The 20,207-nt window shown below is 43.3% G+C and overlaps 1 protein-coding gene and 1 pseudogene across 1 annotated transcript; one reads left to right on the forward strand and one right to left on the reverse strand.

Annotated features, from left to right (window-relative positions):
- Positions 1 to 4,562: 4,562 nt before the first annotated feature.
- LOC114504118 (putative tripartite motif-containing protein 75) lies at positions 4,563 to 6,057 on the reverse strand. Its single transcript, XM_028521796.2, has one exon. It carries the CDS (start codon positions 6,054 to 6,056, stop codon positions 4,635 to 4,637), a length of 1,422 nt encoding a protein of 473 aa, XP_028377597.1. The 5' UTR covers position 6,057; the 3' UTR covers positions 4,563 to 4,634.
- A 1,605-nt stretch (positions 6,058 to 7,662) lies between these two features.
- LOC114504426 lies at positions 7,663 to 7,807 on the forward strand (annotated as a pseudogene).
- Positions 7,808 to 20,207: the final 12,400 nt, after the last annotated feature.

Raw genomic sequence — 20,207 nt, forward strand, 5'->3', positions numbered from 1 at the left:
AGTGACTTATGCCACTTACGCCCCAAGTCATCAAACCAAGACTCACCTCTCCCAGAAACGGAATCTCCAACCAGTCAGTCAGTCAGGAACCAGCTGATCAGCACTCCCGGGGGGCTAGCTGCCACAGAGGCCCCTGTGATGCCCTAAAGGAAAGGAACCTCAAAATAGCTGACCCACTGGCTTCTTGGCCTACTACAGCTTCCTGTTCCCTTCGGCCTATAAAAACCTTTCCTTTTGTACAGCTCCTTGGAGCTCCTTTCTGCCTGCAATATTGTGTGCAGCCCCATCGAACTGATGAATAAAGTCAATAAGATCCTTAAAATTTGCTCAGCTGAATTTTGTTTTGTAACAGAGATCACTTGAACACATACTCAGAAATATACACACAAAAAAGAAAAAGAACAACAAAAAGAGATGTATTCAAAGACATTCTCTTCGGTACTGGTTTAAACCTCAAAAATGTGGAAACATTGGAAATATGCATTGTCAGTATTGGCTGAATAAACTACATTACAAACATGTTCAATACATGCTGTTCAAGAAGCTAGAGCCGATTTTAAAGGAAGATGGTAGGGCCAAATGTATTGAGATAGAAGGAGGCACACACTACAGTGTAGGCTGAAAAAAGCAGGTAAAACTGCTCACTCGACTTCAGTCCAGTCCCAGCTGTTGTCTCCTACCCCTAGACCACTGGACTACAGTATTCAGAATTTTGTATTTTAGAAAATGAAAATACTACATAGACCATGTATTATATAAATGTCCATGGGATGACACAGGGAAACACTTCCTAATTAAACACATTAATAATTACAGAGCAGAATGTATGTGTGTTCAGACCAAGTGGGATAATTAAAGACTATAAAAAGCTTCATGTCAGGTGATACTTCACCAAATACGTTGGCACCAAATTTATCAAAAACTTGTTATACAGCAGTTTGGGTTTCAGACTTGTGGGCTATGCAGGATGACCCTGTGACCCAGGACTAGTGTCCACCAGGCCATTCCTGCCTGGCTGCACAGGTACAGGGTTAGAATGTGCCCAGTTTCCCCAGATCCTTCACGGAGCCCACGAGACACCTCGTGGTCTGTTCCTTACCTGACCTGGCACCAAGCCCACTCTAGGCTGACTTCAGCTCCAGTTCTTCCATCACTGGCCCCAAGTTGACCTAATTCTGGCCCCAGAGCTTTTTTGGGGGGCGGGGGATGAGGCATCGGGGTGTTAGAAACACCTTATTTCAATTATCTGTAAAAAGTTTCTCCACACACAGTACAAAGTAAGTACAACTTTCATTTACTGACATAACTGTATTCTCTCAAGGCAGCTTGCAAATACCACCCCTTTGTTTTTAATTGAGATGTAATTGACTCCAGGGTATTTTAATACTAATGACCCAAGCCCAGGAGATCTCTCCTCACGTGAGTCCCTCCTTAGCTCCTCCTCTTCCTTCACAGCTCACACGCCCCACCCCCAACATCCAATTTCAAGGTTCAGTATCACACACACACTTTCTATAAAACTTAATCATTGTAGTGATGTTCCACACTAACCACCAAAACATTCAGTCTGTATCCTTCTTTCTTATTACTGATCCTTACCCATCCAGCTCAGGGCCTGGCACCTAATAGAAACTCATTAAATATTTGTTGCGTTAGGTTCCTGGTGCTCCCCCATACACTTTGTGGCTTGGGGTAAACTACTTAGCCTCCTACAAGAAGGCAGTCTGGCTGGAGTACGGGAGATCAAGGCCATAAAGGGCCTGAGAATTGGAGATAGGGGCTCCGTAGCTCTCATCCCTCCACTTCCCCAACTACCTGAACCTCCCTGCTCACTGAGACACCCCGGATTTCACACTTGGCCTCAGACCAGCACCACCGAGAGCTTAGTCACCACAGATATTGCTCCCCGTTACGTTAGGGTGGAATCTGTGTATTATTTGTTTTTCTTTTTTGAGATTCATTTATCTTAGAGAGATGGGAAGGGCAGGAGAAAGAGAGAGAGAGAAACATCGATGTGAAAGAGACACATCAATCGGTCACCTCTCACACGTGCCCCAACCAGGGCCCAAACCCGCCACCCAGGCATGTGCCCTGACCAGGAATCAAACTGGCGACGTTTCGCTTTGCAGGACAATGCCCAACCAACTGAGCCATACTGGTCAGGACTATGGATCTGTGTTTTTAATAAATATTGCAGGCAGTTGTAGAGGAGGCTTTTTGAGAGACCGGGAAATGTAATACACAGGATGTGTTTTGAAATAAGCCAAACCTGAGTCTGGATTCCCTGGCAAGGCATGATCTCTCTGGGGCCCCAACAACCTCCTCAGGAGGCCAAGCCTCTAACCACACTCCAGCGTCCCGCACCCACGTCCTCCCATCTCCCGGCTTACCTGGAGCTGGGGAGCTCCGGACCAGAGGCATTCTGCCACAGATCCTCAATCCGTGTGGGAAGGCGCACACAGGACCCAAACCAGAGTATAGGTAGGAGGGTGTGGCCATGAGGACTCCGCCCAGCAAAGACCGGTTCCTCTCGGAAATGGGAGGAGTAGGAAGGGGGAGGAGGATGGACGGGAAGGAGGGTGTGTTTCTTGTAATTACAGTGAGCACTTCTGTGTCCTTGGCCCCGATCTAAGCACTCTGGAGTCTTCTCCGTCATAACCGTGTAGGACCGTTTCTGTTATTATTCACGTTGTCTTAAATGAGCAAACCAAGGAAAGAGAAAGAGATCCCAAAAAGAGATTTCAACCCAGACCTGCTAGCCTGGTTATGGTTGAGTTTCTTGACAGAAAGTTAACACTGAGGGTACCCATATGAAACAAGCAGTGGTTCATAGACGTCAATTGTGTTTATAAGGAAATTCTTGAGACCTAAACTGTGTTCTTTTTATCTGATACATATAGAACAGAATTTAAACGGATTAAGTTGTTATACTGATATTATCCTATTCTCTCTACTTTTCATAAACTTTTACATTTGCATAACAAGATTAAAAAGGTTTAACTTGGGAGAGAAAAGGTTTAGTAGCTGAAAATATTTTTGTGTTCATGTGAATCCAGTATAATATGTGGTGGAATCCTGTAGGAAATAATATTGTAAATATGTTGTATTCTTCAGCTACCCTGATATAAGATAAATGACTAGAGTGAAATATGTTATTATTATTGGTAAATGCTGGTAGGTTGTAGGCAAAAAAAAAAAAAATCCTGAAAAATAAAGTAGGAATACCATTCACATGCTACTGTAAAAACAAGTACTAATACTCTTTTTTAAAAGACTTTATTTATTTTTAGAGAGAGGGTAAAGGAGGGAGAACGGGAGGGAGAGAAACATTGATTGCTTGCCTCTCACACGCCCCCAACCGGTCACCTGACCTGCAACCCAAGCATGTGCCCTGACCAGGAAGTGAACCAGCAACATTTTGGTCTTCTGGACCGTGCCCAACCCACTGGGCCACACCAGTCAGGGCAAATACCAATACCCTTAAATGTCTGCCAGTAAATAAAAGGCAAAGCCCAACATAAAATAAAGTAAGTTCAATAAATTCTTACATAGTTTTATTATTCTTTAAATTCTATCAATGTATTTTAATCCATTTGGTCTTTTTTCCCTTATTTTAGCTCTTGTTTTAATCCATTTGATATGTACATCTTCTTTTCATAACTAAAATAATATATGCACCACAGTCAAAACTGATGTAAATCAGAAGTAGAATAAAAATAGGTTTAAATGTTAGGTCCAGGGACAGAAAAGCGTCAGCCAGTTTAACCTAGTAAAGACATGGAGACAAGTCTCCCAGCAGAGGAAAGGAAATGGGAATTTCTTACTGACTGCTCCAAATCAAAAATGTAAAAGCTATTAGGCCCCCAAATTAACCAACCACGGCAATCTGTTCTTTATGATGGATATAATAAAGACTGACCTTTTTCTGTCAGTTGTGTCAAAGTATATGTTAAATCATCCCACCTGATTTTCGTAATTAGTAGGCATGATAGACATTAACCTCTATTTTTTGGGTGAGAGTTTAATTTGGGATACCCCTTGAGTAATAAGGAAAGTCCCATATGTATAAAGGGCAGCAATTCTGCCTGACCTTTGCCTTGGGGGAGACGTTACTTCATTATACCGGAAGCAAACAAACCTGCCCAGTGCTTTATATGGAGACACCATCCCTATCTTCCAAGGCTGTTCTCATACATACTGTTTCTTGAAACTATTGTCTGGACCACTGAGTTCCTTTCTCCCAAAACAGCAGAAACTTGAGACCCACAGAAAACTATCTCCCCACAATTGTTTTCCCCCCACTGGCAATGTGTAAGGTAATTATGAGACACGTAAATGCATAGGTGTAGGAAATAGGTAGATTTTCACAAATTTATTGCAGCCATGAAAGTACAATTTACACACTTTATTATTAGAATTTTGGTAACACTTTATTTGTTAGTTCCCACATCTCTATTGCTATTGAAACAAAATTTAAAAAATAGAAAACCAAGTAAGAAAAACTTTCTTCATATATGTTTAGTAAAATAAGCATTAAAAAAACTTTTTGTATTGGTGCTAGAGTCACTGATAGCTGCACAAAATTCTAGCTACTGTCCATATATCATAGGAAAATGAGGCAAAGTCACAGGTCATCATTTGTAATCTCTTACAGAACACACTCTGAGAGGTTTAGGATCACATCCAATACAGAAGTAAGGCTTTAGCACTTCAGAAAATTTATCCATGAAAGAATGGATGTGAGACCTGTCATTCAAACTGTAAAATGAAATCTGCCCCAACTCATAGTCCAGATAGATGCCAATCCCTCTGGGATTCTCCTTTAGCACAAGGATGACGGGAAAAGGCCCTCGTGCCACATAATCACCATTATGCAGCTGAATTGTCCAACATCTGTTGTGTCCTGGTGGGGACTGCTTTCTCTCCCTGGTGAGGGAGCCTTTACAAACACCCACGGCCCACTCAGGCTTGTCATCCACCCGGACCTCCCAGTAATGTCGGCCACAATCAAACCCTTCAGAGCCCAGGACAACTGGGTCAATCATAAATCTCTCTGGATTCCGAGAAACTCTTTGCCTTTTCCTCACAAACGTCACCGACTTTTTATCCTCAGACACAAGCAGATTAGGATGTGCTGTCTCAGGATCCAGACTAACTTCTTCTCTAAATTTCTCTATAATTTGCTGCAGGGCCGAATACTGTGGGGGAAGACTGCACCCCTCTCTCCGAAACTGCACGAAACACATTGCTGGAGGTTTCAGGCTTTCACAACTGTGGAGGACACTCTTGATGTTGGTCAGCAATTTCACATCTGACATCACACTCTTTTCTGCCACCACCTTTAGTAGACTCTTCAGGCTGGAAATGTGGCTTATGAATGCAGCTGTGTTTGCACTGAGTTTCTGTTGAATATCCTTCTCTTCTTCAGCTAACCTTGAAAGAACAGCCTCTTGCTCGTGTTCTACAGATTGTGTGAGGTGCTCAAATTCAGTGGCTAGTTTCCTTCTCCAGTTCTGCACTTGTTCTCTCAGTTCTAACAGTTTCCTGTCTTGGGTGGTTATTAGTTTCTGAGCATCTGCCACCTGCTTCTTGAGGGGCTCAATGTAACTGCTGAGCCTTTGCCTGTGATGGGCAGCAGCCTCCTCCATGGGCCTCACCTGGTGGCCCTGGTGGTCAGGGGGCTGAGTGCACAGGGGACACAGCACCTCTAGGTCCTCCTCACAGAACAGGGTCAGGGCCTGGTTGTGCTTCTCACACAGGTGCCTCTCCTCCTTACGCTTCTTCTTGCTCCTGCTGATCTGGAGGAGCTTGGCAGTGTCAATCATCCTTCCCAGCTGGGTGTTGCTCCTCAAGTGTCTCTCCTGGCACAGATGACGGCACACAGGGCAAGGCAGTCTGTCCTGCAGATCAGCCCAGGACTGTTGGATGCAGGAGCGACAGAAGTTGTGGCCACATTCGATGGTGACAGGGTCTTTCAGGTCATCCAGACAGATGGGACAGTTGACTTCTGCCTGGAGTCCTGCCAGAGCTGCTTCATCTGCCATGGAGCCCTGCATGATGGACTGGCCTGAGGGGGATTTCTTCATGAAGCTGGGCTCTGTGAGATCTCTCTGCTGAGAGGCAGATGCACACTCAGATCTCACTGTCCTTCCTGTCCTGAACCATTCTTTCCAATGAGACCGCTGGCTGCAGGTGTCCAGGGGAGCTTCTTCACCACCTCCAGCTGATCACAGGGTAATTGAATCCAAGCTCAGCAATTCTTTTTGGTTAGAAAGCAGACATGGCACTAAAGTAACTATTTGTTCCTGGGGAGGAGAAAATACCATTGCATGTTAAAAAGGCTATCATTTGTCTTGTAGTCCTGCTCACTGCCACAGTCGAGGCAACCACTGATGTGTGTCTCTCTACCACCACTCCCCAGCTCAATGCAAGTCATCTACAAGGGTGCTGCATGGGACTATGGCAAATGGATGGGTTTGGGACCAGATGGTCTACACCTGGGTCAGCCTCCATCCTTAGTGACCTACCATCTGGGAAGCCTGTGGAAAGTCACTTAACATTCTTATCTCCAAGAGAATCTAGTAAACAAGAATAAAATTCCCAACTTCAATCATCTGAACCTTGTGAAAAACCTAAGAAAGGGATTTGCACTATTTGGCTCAAAGTGGTTATTTTTGACAGCACTGAATTCATCGTATATCAAAGTTTACTTGTTTTCCCTTTAAGCTTCTCAAATGCAGGATATATCCAGCTGGTACAGAAAAGTGAATGGGATTTGAATTAGATTAAATTTATTCTTGAGGACCCTCCAAGTCAAAAAACTGATTTTTGTGTGATGCTCAGAATGAATAAAATTGGAGATCAGGATTTAAAAAAAATTTTAAATAGTTCATTTAAAAATTTTGTTTCCAAGCCCTGGCTGGCATAGCTCAGTGGATTGAGCGCGGGCTGCGAACCAAAGTGTCGCAGGTTAGATTCCCAGTCAGGGCACATGCCTGGGTTGCAGGCCACGGCCCCCAGCAACCGCACATTGATGTTTCTCTCTCTCTCTCTTTCTCCCTCCCTCCCCTCTCTAAAAATAAATAATTAAAATCTTTAAAAAAATTTTGTTTCCAATACCATTTATCTCCTTTATACCCTCTTCCACCTCCCCCCAGCCCAGGGTTTCGATGTAAACTGAAGCAGGGGAGCATCTGAGATCTTGCTTTCCAGCAACTGTCATCAGTTTGGCATTTCAAACTGCTGAAGCGAATTTCAGAGTGGTAAAATAAAGAACAGCCATATATACAGCTGGTGAGACTGCAAGTTGGTACCACCACTTCAGAAAACTATTTTGCATTATGACCTGACTTTGAACATAAATATACTTTAGGATGCAGTTATTCTACTCAGGTTACATAACCATCAGCCATATGAACCAAAGGGAATAAAAATGGTACACAGAAGCCCATACACAAGGTTCATGGCAATATTTTTCACAGCGGGCCTATGATGGCAATAACCCAGTGTCCTACAACATTTGATTGCATGAATGGATTCTGGTGCATTCATACAATGGGTCAGAATCAACAATGGAATGGCCATATCTCACAAATGTAATGTTGTGTGAAGAAAAGCCAAGGCACAGTAACTGAGTGTGTGTGCAGAAAATACTATTTCATGACCCCCTGGCAATGGGCAAGGAGACACCCAATCGGTGATGTTGCTCTTACATCAGTCAGGGACAAAGCAGACATACCGTTATTAGGTCATCCTAGCTTAATGCCTGTGTTGGTGGCCAGAGCTGTTTCATGCCTGGGGCACATTAAAAAAACAAAAAAACCTACTTTACGAGTTGGTCAGCTTCAGCTAATGTTTGGGGAGGAGGGACAGCCTAGTGATTGGGAGGAACATGAGAAAGCCTTCCAGGTGGTGGTAATAATTGATTTCGTAAATGGGTAGTGGTGTAGAGTTACAGGCCCACGCAACTACCTGTTTGTAACTCTATTAAAAGGAAAAGTGATAATAAAATCGTAGTTTACAAGAGTAAATTATGGTAAAATATTTTAATTCTCTTTGAGAAAGCTATCTGTATGACTGAAAATCAGAAAATTGATATTATTTTGTCAAACCATATAAATAGCTCCTACACAGAGAAACTCAACCAAACCATAATGGATATAAAGATGGGTAATGGAGATTAATCATAGAAACAAATGACCGATCATGAAATCAAAGCAAGTCATTTTGAAAATGCCAGCCCCGGCTGGTGTGGCTCAGTGGTTTGAGCATCAGCCTAAACCAAAAGTTTCTGGTTCAATTGCCGGTCAGGGCACATGCCTAGGCTGCAGGCCAGGTTCCCAGTTGGTGACAGGCGAGAGGCAACAGATTGATGTTTCTCTCTCACAGAATGATGTTTCTTTCCTTCTTTCTCCCTCCATCCCCTCTCTCTAAAAATAAATAATTAAAATCTTTTAAAAAAATAGAAAAAATTCCAGAGACATCAAAGTGAACAACAAGAGACCTTGTTCTTTGTACCGCATGTGATTGCCAATGATTTAAAAAGACTCGAGTGGAACTGTCAGGCCTGAAATCCTGGCACCCCCATTCATGGCCACGTGACCTTGGACAAGTTAGAAAGGATTTATGGAGAGGAAAATGTGCCTAGCAGCCAGCCTGGCACAGAGAAAGTACTCAATGGTATCTAGTAATACCCAGACTTTCCATACATCTTTTATGGTCACCACTGCACCTCTTGACAAAGCTACCATCTGGTCCCTCTGGCTACCAGAACTCCTCTCCAACTGCCAAATCCATCAGCATTCACTCGGGGAGGACTCCCCTCATCCGTCCTCCAATGGCAGGGATCTAATGATGACCCTCCCCTACAGGACTGCTGTTCCCACCTCCAGACCATAGTCCTTCGCTGAGCTCTGGCTTCTACCAGCACCAAGCTCTCTGCACCTTTCACCTTCCTTCCCTTTTCCAGCAGGTTCAGCTTTCCCCGACCCAGTACCTTGTACAACAGGTCCCCTTCGTTGTCTCCAGTGCTTTCAGCCAGCTTCCAGTTCATTTGTCCCTTCTTTCTGATCCCAGCTTCCCCTGAATCCGTGATGGGTCACTTCTCCAACACAATGTTGGAGAACAGTAAGGACAGGATCATGAATTCTCCCTTTAACTCTATGACTTCTGCAAACTCACACAGGTTTTGGAGATCTGTACCCTGTGGAACTGTAACCATGTTATCTCTGCCACGATTGTTATCTTAGTCCCTGGCCTGATTGCCTATGTAACGACTAAACTCTGCCCAAGCTCCTGGGTATCCCACTTAAACTCGGTGTGTTGGACTACCTACTTAAACACTCAAGAGTGTCTGCAAGTAAGCAGATGGTGAGATTAAGGAAGACCAAATCGACACAGGATTTAAGCGTTAGGCATATCAGGGCCAAGGCTCTGCTCTCTCCACTCACCTCCTGTACACCAACCAAACGCCCCCACCTATCCCCACTGAACACAAACCCACTGTCACTGAGACGTCCTAGAAGGGGTTCCATAGGTAGCTGCAGACCAGACCCTCTGGGCGCTTTGTCACACACGGATATTAGTCACCCATCAGGTCAGGCTGGGATCTTGATTTCTGTATTTTTAGCAAGCATCTGGATGACTTAAGACAAGGCTCACTGAGGAACCCAAAGCATAATAAAAGCATGGATTCCCTTGTGAAGACTGTCGAGGCCTTGCTAGAGCTTGGGCTCAGGAAACCAAGGATCCTGCCTCCTGTACCTACCTCACCCCCTCTCCTAGTTCACCTGGAACTGGCTGCTGTGGGTGCCTCTGTGAGATCGATCTCTGAGGACACTCACCATCACTTTATCACACACAGAAATTCCCCTTTTCCAACCCCTCAAAGCTCAGATCTGGGTATCCACATTGCTATCAAGCATTTCAGTGATTTAGGACAAGGCTCCTGAAAGGACCCAGGAAACCATAATAAACCTCATGCTTTTTATAAGTAAGCCAAATCCCACAGGGAATATTAGTTAATAATGTAATAACTGTGTGTGGTGTCAAGAGTACTATGCTTATGGAATATCATTTCATAAGGTGTATATAAATGTTTAACCACTCTGCTGTACACCTGGAACTAATAATGACAATTGTAACTGAAAAATAAGTACAAATAAATAAATAAAATAAACTGAACTCAAACTTGGATTCCCTTTTGAGGTATGATGTCTTAGCCTGTCTTAGCTGGGCACAGAGCAGATCCCAGGAAGCCACCCATCTTACCTCCTGCATCCACAGGGTCCCATCTCCTAACTCACCTGAGCCACTGGCCCTGGGCAGGTAAGTGTGGTTGCTGACACCTGTCTGCTAGAAGAGTCTTTGAAGCCAGTCTGACACCAGATCATGTGGTTGGCGCTGTAACGCTGACATATATATACATACACACCACTAGGAGAGTGGGGGTATGAGGACCCCGACCACAACTACTAGAGACCAGTGGCTCCTCCCTGGCTGAGGAAGGGGTGGGCCAGGGTGGATTGCTACAGGGTGCAGGCAAGAGGGGGGGCCCAAAAAGGGATTTGGAATGGGGTCCAAAACTCAAGGTGTCCAGGAAATATTAGGATGTGCTCACCCCTTCCCCCACAGGTGTGAGCTGGGGGAAGGGACAAATGGAGCAGGGCCCTTGAGAACTGTTTTGCATAGCAACAGCTTTGCAGCTAACCTCTGGCATGGTCATTTAACATATCTATAACCTTCAACTGGTTGCATAGATATGTTAAATAGCTGTGGCCATGCTCTGAGCCAAGGAGGATGGAAGTAACTTCCCCCCAGGATGTAACTAAGAGGCAACTCCCCCTAGTTACAGCACCTGTGTGAGAGCTTGGAGATGATTGGCTCCATGACATGGGGCCATGCCTGCCCAGACTCACAATGGCAGCCCAGTGAAGCTGGAAGAATATGAGAGTGCTGGCAAGTGTAGCCAATTGTGGGAGGAGTCGGAAATGGGGCTGCAGAGGGAGATTGGCGTGAGGATTTAAACCTAGACTCGGCAGCCATTGGAGAGAGGACCACAGCCATTAAGGGGGAAGGACCACAGCCAGTGCTGGAGAGAACCACTCAGTTTTAGCAGAGTGTAGACTCTCTCAGTCCTGAGAGAGAATTGCCATTTGGTTGTGGCAGTGAAGGAGAGCCACATGGCTTTGCCAGAGTGAGGACCCCCGCAGCTTTGGTAGGGGGAACCACCACCTGGCTTTAGCAGGGATCCCAGTGACACAGCTGATAGTGCCAGGAACGAGGGAGGCCTACCAGCTGAGCACAGATTCCTGGGAAGAACCAGGGGCTGCCTGAGCCTCGGACTTCTATTTCTTTTCCTGAGATACGGTACCCCAGACTGAGCAAAGGGGGGAAGGAAGGACTGTGTGTGTTTGTGGGTGTTTTAAGGGACTTGGGATTTTGATGAAGACATTAGGTCACTACTTTAAGACTGTATAGCATTTCACGAACCTCTGGCATTGAGAGATGTCTTTCCTATAAGGCAGCGGACAATCAAGCCCGGTAGGGGGTCCTTTCAATAATAGTATATTACCCTTGGTCCCCTGGGTTCTGTAACAGGATGAGAGGATGTTCAGAGATGCTGCTTGCTAGGAAGAGGACTCTCCTGTGATTCAATCAGGCCAGGAGAGCCCAGCACTTGTGTTCATAGGCATAATGTCATTTGTGCCTTTGTAATCTTCTGCTGATCCTCTCAACGCCATTTAATCCCATCTCCCCTGCTGAGGAAACTGAAATCTGAAAGGCTGAGGCCCATTCATCTCTCACCCAGGAACGTAACTCTGGACCCCACTTTCACACTCTCTTCAGGGTGTTCAATCTCAATGTTGTGCAATACAAGGAATGGGGGGCTTTACCCTTCAGTTTCAGGGGTCTGGGTTGAGTCCCTCCCTTGCTCCCCGCATATTCACAACAAGCTGTAACCTGTTCCCTTGACTGCAGAATCTTCCCCCACCCTTCCCCGCCCTGGGTAGGGGAAGTTTATAGAGGCTGACTCTGGACCCGTCCAGCACACAGAAGAGAAACTGTGAAGCTCCCACCAAGAAGACAGCAGCTGATGGTGAGACAGGATAGTAAGAAACTAGGAACATTCCTGGGGAGCAGAATGACAAAACTGGGACAAAAAAATTAATAAGGCCAAGCAGTTTGAGCAATTTACAGCCAGCTGGTGAATGGCAAGACCTATCTCCCCTAACCAAGGACACTTGAGAGTAAAAGATTTATACCTTTCCTCCCTAATCAGAGAATCCATAACCTCCCTGGCCTTAAACCACAGGCCTCTGGCGAAGAGAAAGAGAGCAATTCTAATGCAAGCAGAGAGGTCACAAGGGAACAAAGGAGCCAGCTTGAAAAGAAGCTGTGGACTCCCCTGTCAGCGCCCCCACCCCTACCCCCATCCCCCCCCCAAGTGATCGCCTTAGGAATTCCCCCTAGAATACTAACCCCCAGCAATCCCCTTAGGAATTCCCCCTTCCCTAATTCCTATGTTTCCTTTATATAAACTTACTTCTGACAGCTCAAGGTAAGGTGGATGTTAGGGTTTAACCTGCCACCTGCTCAGATTTTTAGCTTCTGAAATTAACAAAATCACAATTATCCAGTTCCTGCCTCTGCTTTTTGGCTGAGCGGTGACAGGCAACATGAGCCCCAGACTTGGTTGCCCTCTGGTTTCAATGGTTCAGATTCTGGAATCATTGTCTCCAAGAAAAAGAATGTATTAAAGAACCAATAGGCTGTATTTTCTGGTGGATCAATGTTTCCTCCAGTATTTTTTACCCTTACGTTTTCAAATAAAAGGCACCATTCACTGAGTGTTTTACTAAGTTAGAGACGCAGTGCTCTATGGTTTACTCAAATATCCCATGGGAACATCACAAGAATTCTGGATTGCAGAAGAGAATTGTCTCCCACAAACAAAAGTTGAAAGGAAGGCTTAGCATGGAGACTTTCTGGGAGCCACAGAGATGGAATGTTGCTTCTTTGTGCTGCCGCAACCACCTCTTTCAAAATGCTTAGAGATCTGTACTTTTCATTACCGTTTGACCTGGTAAGTAACAATTTAAGAATGCTCTCTCAAAAAATAAAGAAAAAGAAAATCTTGATTTATAAGACAATTTCCATGAAAACAATTATTTATCAAATGGAAAGATTAGAAACATGCCATGTATGTGGGAGACATAAGGAGCTTGAGCTGTTATTTATTTATTAGCTAGGTGTCCTAGGGAAACTTACTTAAATCCTATGAACTTCAGATTCTTTTTATGCAAAAAAATGTAAACCATGTCATGAAACAGCCAAACTTGTAAGGAATTTCTTTTTTCTTTGTGAAGAATTTTTATGAGTTTATTTGAGTCAAACTGAGGACATATGCCCAGGAGCAAGAACTCAAATACTCCACAGAAAAAAGTTGCAGTTTCTTTTATGCATTTGAAATTAAGGAGAAAAGGTAAGGACTATTACATGAAGGTGGGAGAAAGCAAGGTGGGGATTTCAAAGATGTGTTACCCTAGATGCACAGAAACAATAAACAGGGCTTGTTTAAGGCAAAGATAAGCAAAGAAGTTACATGCCTGGGGCATGACTACCCACCCTGACCTGTCCAGTGAGAAGTTTGCAATTAGATCACCCTATGAGGTTATTATCTATAGAACTTCTTTTTTTCCCTTCACAGACAAAAGTTACAGTGATGTTGTTCATAATAGAAGAGGATATGTATTATCTTAGTAAGAGACACAAAATAGTTATCCCATAAATGATACTAACATTAGAGCGGTGTTCCACAAAAAAAGTGGATAAGGAATTTCTAAGCTATAAAAAACTTGAAGTACAAAGAGATTTTAGGAGTTATTGATTTCAAAACCTTACTTTTAGTTTTTTTTTCTTTTAAAAAAAGGTATGTTATTCTCCATAGACTAATGGAAGTGCCTAGGGACTTATGCATAGAATAAGTCCCTTAAAAATATGCCTAGAACTTATGCATATTTTTACTTGATGGATACACATCATATAAGGTAAAACTTTTCCAACATTCTGATTTTGTGAAAGGAAAGTGGGGGAGCATGGGAAGGAAATTGTTCTGCATGATTTAAAAATATATCTTTACTAATTTTTGGTGCAAGGTAATTTACATAGTACAAAAGGATATAATTAAAAAATGAGTGTATCTGAGTCTGTTTCAACTCAGCATTTTACTTAATTCCACCAATCCATCTCTCTACGAGCAAACACTCCTATTTTTCCACACATTCTTAGTAAAATTTAAGTCTGCAAGAAAAAATTTTTTTTAAATAGTAGTACAGTTAACATGCCTGTACTCATCCCTTAGATTGCCCAATGAACATTTGCTTTGCTGCTGCAATTCTATATATCCATTTTTTTATCTATAACCTCATTTAGCTAAAGCATTTGAAGGTAAGTTTCAGATGCCATGACAGTTTCCCACTGAACATTTAAACTTTCACATCCTGCAGATAAGGATGTATCTTATAGGATCACAATACCATTATTATATATTCAGAAATAAAATGATTTAAATTAACACAAAATGTCCATTTTTCATTGTTTGAAAGCTATTCTGTCTCCACTTTTTCTTCATTAGATTGACTTTTATAAAGACTTCATGCTAATTGTCTTTTTATTAGGGAATGGTTTGGGGTACTGAGAGCTCAATGGCGTAGTCCTCATAGATTCTAGGTGATGCTAGGTGAGCTCAGTAGGTGATGCTAAAAAAAAGTCTTAACAATGAAAGGAACAAAATTGTCATTAAGTTCAATGTCTTTTAGAATACCCAATAACACTGGAAATATTGCGGGAACACTTTGTAAAGTATATGGATTACTTAACCCACTATCCTGCACAACTAATACAAAATAACATTGAATGTAAACTATAAATAAAAAATAAATTTAAAAAGAAAAAGAAAACCCAGTGAAACTATAGACAAATTATAAAGACTTTACTGGGATTTTAGCAAGAATTATATAAAAGATCAATATTCATATGTGAACAACAAATAAGTATATTCACATGTGAGTAAAAAAGAAAAATAAAATGTTTCAATTGAATCTGATACAATTGTGTCAAAATATAAAACAAATCATAATGAATCTAGGTCTAAATATGAAGAATATTAGGATCAAATCACAAACATTAAAAAAGTCTTCTTTTAAAAAAATTATTTATTTTTAGAGAGAGAAATGAAGGAAGAAAGAGAGAAATATTGATCAGACCACTTAGTTGCCCAGTTGGGGACCTGGCCCACAACCCAAGCATGTGCCCTGATGGGGAGTAAACCAGTGACCCTTTGGACATCAGGGCAATGTCCACCCCACTGAGCCACACCAGTTAGAGATACAAAGGGCTTCTTAGTAAAAAGAGACTAGAAAACTTTTAAAATGTAAAAATATACCACACACATATGGATTGCAAGACAATACAATAAAGGTGCCAATCCTCTCCAGTTTGGACTACAGCTTCAATGTAATTACCAATAAAATACCCAAAGGCATTGCTTCAATAATAAAATATGACTTTATTTATTGTTTTGTTTAGCTATGTTCAGAGAATAAACTAGACAAGTACATTGTGGGAAACATTAATCTAGAGGAGATGACCTACAAATTCTTCAGAAAACATCTATAATGTTTATACTATTTCACATCCAGTCTCTAAAGGTGGGAACACGTTTAAAACAATGTGCTGATAGAGGATGAAAGTATGTGACACATAGACAGTTGTAGAATATGTAGGTGGTTCTCACTTGAAGATATACAAAAAGAATGTTCTCTAGACAAATACATAAATATAAATCACATCAACATCTGGTGTAGACTATTTGGAAGTTTCTTCAAAAAGCCATTAAGTGGGAATTCCTCTAGATAAGCAAATAGAGGAGAGAAAGTCTCTGTAACCATTCCACCATGTGAATCTTTACCATAATACATGGGATATCATTTTACCTTTAAAAACCTTTCCAGAAGATAGTTCTGGAATAAAGGCATTTGTATTCCTATTAAAGATAATCTTTATACTCTCCTCAGAGGAGACGGCTATTATCATAAAAAGGAGACCAAAACCTTCATTCTGTGGCTCACCTCTCTCTTGCTGGTGGAGGATGTGCTGTGATCCCTGTGTTCCAGGCTGCTAGTCACAGTCCATGGGCAGTGAGCCCTGTACTCCTGATGAGTGAATATCTGAATGAGAGCTGTCAATGAAGGGACAGAGCCTGACAATGATCAAATCTGGATGTGGAGATTCAAAATTAACTGAGGATCTCACAAAAGGTGGGAAGCACCAGGAAGCTTTATTTAAAACAAACAAACAAACAATACCGTATACCTCCTAAAGGCAAAATTCTGATGCATTCCACCCAGATAAACCTGTTCACTAGAGCTGTTATGGCATTGCCCAGTCACAGTTCTGTAACAGAATGAAATGCTTCCTCTCTCTAATGGCCTGCAAGCTAATAGCTCCTGCTATCCACACGCTAATTAGAGGAATTAGCAGCCCCCTTGGTCAGTGGAGGTGGAAACTGTTTCCCCAAAATGTACGAGTCTCCATATTTTGCAGTATTCCTTGGATTCCTTTTGAAACAAGCCTACCCGGCTAGGACCAGCACCCACACCTTGTCCCTCCTTCCTTCCCTTAACATTAAAAGATGCCAGGGTTCCAGATGCTCTTCAGATGGATTTGAGAATTCAGTCTCCCATCTTCTCAACCAATCAACTTGCCCTTGCTCCAGACTCTGATCTATTGAATACTGGCATTCTTTTGAAGCACCACACACACCAACCTTGGGCAACAGCTCCTCCCTCACCTTCTTTCCACACTCCTACAAAGTCCCCATCTCCTGAATGAACAGGAAAAGGAGAGATGGTGCTACTGGGAGCTTGTCTGCCGCACGTGAACCTATGGAGACTGGGAATTGCAGAATGATTTTGTGAATCAGAAAACGAAGACAAGGACAGATTGTCGAAACACCTCCTTTAAGGGGCGGAAGGTATTAAGACAACCTCCAAAGAAACAGGCAGAAACTTTTAGGCAATTTCATTTGAGAAAAGACAAAACGAGGGCTTTTCAAAATATTCCATGGATTCAGAAACCAGGTCATTGATGGAATTAGAAGGGAGACTAAGTACAGTAGGAACAAGAGGTGAAAACTTGGCAGATGCAGTCGGAGAAGAAAATGGGAAATGTCCCAAAGGGCCAGTCACTTCCGGGCGGCTTACTAGAGGATTGGAAAGCCACTGGTTCCGGATGGCGAGCGGAGGGGTGGGGCTGCCCTGTGCCCTCTGACCTGGATGAGAAACACCATTTGCTCCGCAGGGAGGGAGGAGCCGACAGCGCCCCCTAGGCCTTAGGGTCTCAGCTCAGCTCCTCCCCTCTGCGCAGAAGCCGCGCCCAGCGGAAACCGCCGCGTGAGGCCGTCGGGGTGAGCGCATCCGGGTGAGCGAGACTGACGGAAGGACCCCGGTTCTGGGTTCTGGGGCGGAACGAAGTGGGGACAACCGAGGTGGGGTGCGAACTGGGGTGAGCCGGCACTGGCGCCTCACAGTGGTGGGTGAAGGAGGTGAGGGGGGAATTGGCCGCGTCAGAGGCGTTTGGGGGCTGTGGGAGAAGCGGATGTACTCACTGGGTATTTTGGGACAGATTTTCTGGCGGCAGAGTGGATGATTTAGTGGTTCAGAGGAGCAGGCCGCACGGGGAGGGCCAGTTGCAGGTACGGGTGTGGAGGTGACCTGACGTGGGCCGCTCGCCTGGCCCAGGCCAGGGGCAGGTGCGGGCAAGTCCCGGCACTCCAGGTGAGGGAGGACCTGCTGCGTGTCAGGGCCTCTGCTCATGGCTGTTCCGGTTCCTTTTTCAGTGTACTTCCCTATTCAAGCTTTTGTGTATGTATCTGATTACTTAATTGAAGATTAAATGTTTACTGATGTTTTCATAGGTGCGTATGTTCCCTTTTCACTCTGCAACAAACTGGAATTTGGGGAAATTATGTTGTTTTTGGTGTTTCAAGGACTCCAGAGTGAATGTGTACATTAAACGCATTTTGACAGTGTCAAGGAAAAATCAGCAGACCTACAATTAAACAATCCAAATAAGGATGATGCCTCACCAAGCAAATCTCCTATAAGGAGCAGACACTGACAGGGAGAATTTGAAACTATCTATCTAGAGATAGAGTCAAACCCCACAGCATCTGAACCCACAAGACTGGCCCCACTGCAGAAGGCAGTCCCAAGTCCAGGTTGTTACCTGTCCTTCTGATCCACTATTAATTAGAGGTCCCCACGACCCCCTCTTTGGGTTCCATTAATTTCACAGTAAACAGAACTCCAGCGTTTGCTTAGGTTTACCACCTTTGTTATAACGGGTGCAGATGACAAGCCAGATGAATAGGCACAAAGGGGGAGATCTGGAAATGTATTAAGGACAGGACCTTCTATCCTTGTGAAACTGGAGTGTGTGCCACCCTCCCAGCATTTGGATGTGCTCCTCAACACAGAAACTCTTCAAATCTCTGTCAGTAGTTTTTACTGTCTTCACAGAACTTAATCTCCAGCCCCCCAGAATTTATTGGGTTGGGCTGAAAGTTCTAATCCTCTCATCAATTGGTCTTTCTGGTGACCAGGCTACTGTGTGTCCATCTTGGCCCAAGCTGTCATATCATTAGTGTAAACTCAGATGTGCTAAAAGAGGGCTTCTTTTTTTTTTTTTTTAATATATGAGACTAGTTCTTCTTTTTTTAAGATTTTATTTATTTATTTTTAGAGAGGGAAGGGAGGGAGAGAGAGAGAGAGAGAGAGAGAAACATCAATGTGCGGTTGCTGGGGGTTATGGCCTGCAACCCAGGAATGTACCCTGGCTGGGAATCGAACCTGGGACACTTTGGTTTCCAGCCCGCGCTCAATCCACTGAGCTACGCCAGCCAGAAAAGAGGGCTTCTTATACACTACTATCACTCGGGAAACTTCAAGGGCTTTAGGATCTGTGTGCCAGCAATCAGGGATGAAGACCAGGTATATTTCTTGTTATACCAAGAAAGAATTCACAGAAGAAAATTGGAAATACTATTCAGAAATTCTTAAGTTTTGTGCCACACATATTCCTATTGTTTAAAACCAGATGTCCCAAGAAGTTTAAGTTTATGTGTATGTTGACAGCAAACTGAAAGGGAAGGTGAATGTAATTTTCCTTGTTCCGCCGGTCCCTGACAGAATGGGAGATCAAAGAACCCACACCTAATGGTACAAGTAGTCTGGGATCACACCTGAATCCAACCCACAAAATGTAGAAGCAGATAGAATTTTAAGGCCTGCCTTGGTCTTTCCTCAATCTGAGTTTATCTCAATTTGAGAAATTTGTTGAGTGTGGGTGTGAAGTCAGAACAAGGAAGAAGATGATGAATTTGGAGTGGAGGAGAAAGGTGACCGGTTTGAAACCACTGGGAGGAAGAAAAAAGATGGATGGATCTGGGAGCATTTAGATGAAGGGGGGAAAAGATGAGGCTTAAAGAAGAGAACAAGAGAACTGCTTAGCTAGAACAGAATAGAGAATCATTGAAATAAAATTCAAAAACTAAATCTTTGGAGGGGAAAACTTTCTAAAAAGATTGGATTTATTTGTTTTTCGATAGAGGGGAAGGGAAGGCGAAAGGGAGGGAAACATCAGTGGTGGTTGTCTCTCACTTGTCCCCCAACCAGAGTTCTGGACAAAAACCCAGGCACGTGCCCTGGCTAGAATGGAACCAGCAACCTTTTGGTTTGCAGGAAAAACCCACTGAGCCACACCACTCAGGGCAAAAAGCAAAAACAAAAAAAACCCCTTTTTAAAATCAAAGAATATTTTAGGAACCTATACTAGGAGAGAGAATATTATAATAAAGCCAGGTGTAATGAACCAAGCTGTAAAGAACCCAGGGGCTATAATTACAAATCTTTTGCCACTCCTTACCTACAATCCTACCAAGTTCTTGCTGTTTTTGTGAAACAAATCCAAAGACATAGAAGTTCACTTGTAAACTTCTTATTATACTTTCCAAAAGAAACAATTTACAAACTTCTAATACCATTCAGTAACTCAATCTAACATAATTGTCATTAATTTTTTATCCACAGATATCCAACTTCTATATTGAAGTTTGATCAAGTATTTGAAGATGGAATATAACTAGG

This window comes from Phyllostomus discolor, chromosome 8 (genome assembly GCF_004126475.2).
Source record: "Phyllostomus discolor isolate MPI-MPIP mPhyDis1 chromosome 8, mPhyDis1.pri.v3, whole genome shotgun sequence".
NCBI classification, from domain to species: Eukaryota; Metazoa; Chordata; class Mammalia; order Chiroptera; family Phyllostomidae; genus Phyllostomus; species Phyllostomus discolor.

What these genes read in the sequence shown, in the direction of transcription:
- LOC114504118 (XM_028521796.2), bottom strand. Translation starts at nt 6,056, where the DNA reads ATGCAGGGCTCCATGGCAGATGAAGCAGCTCTGGCAGGACTCCAGGCA.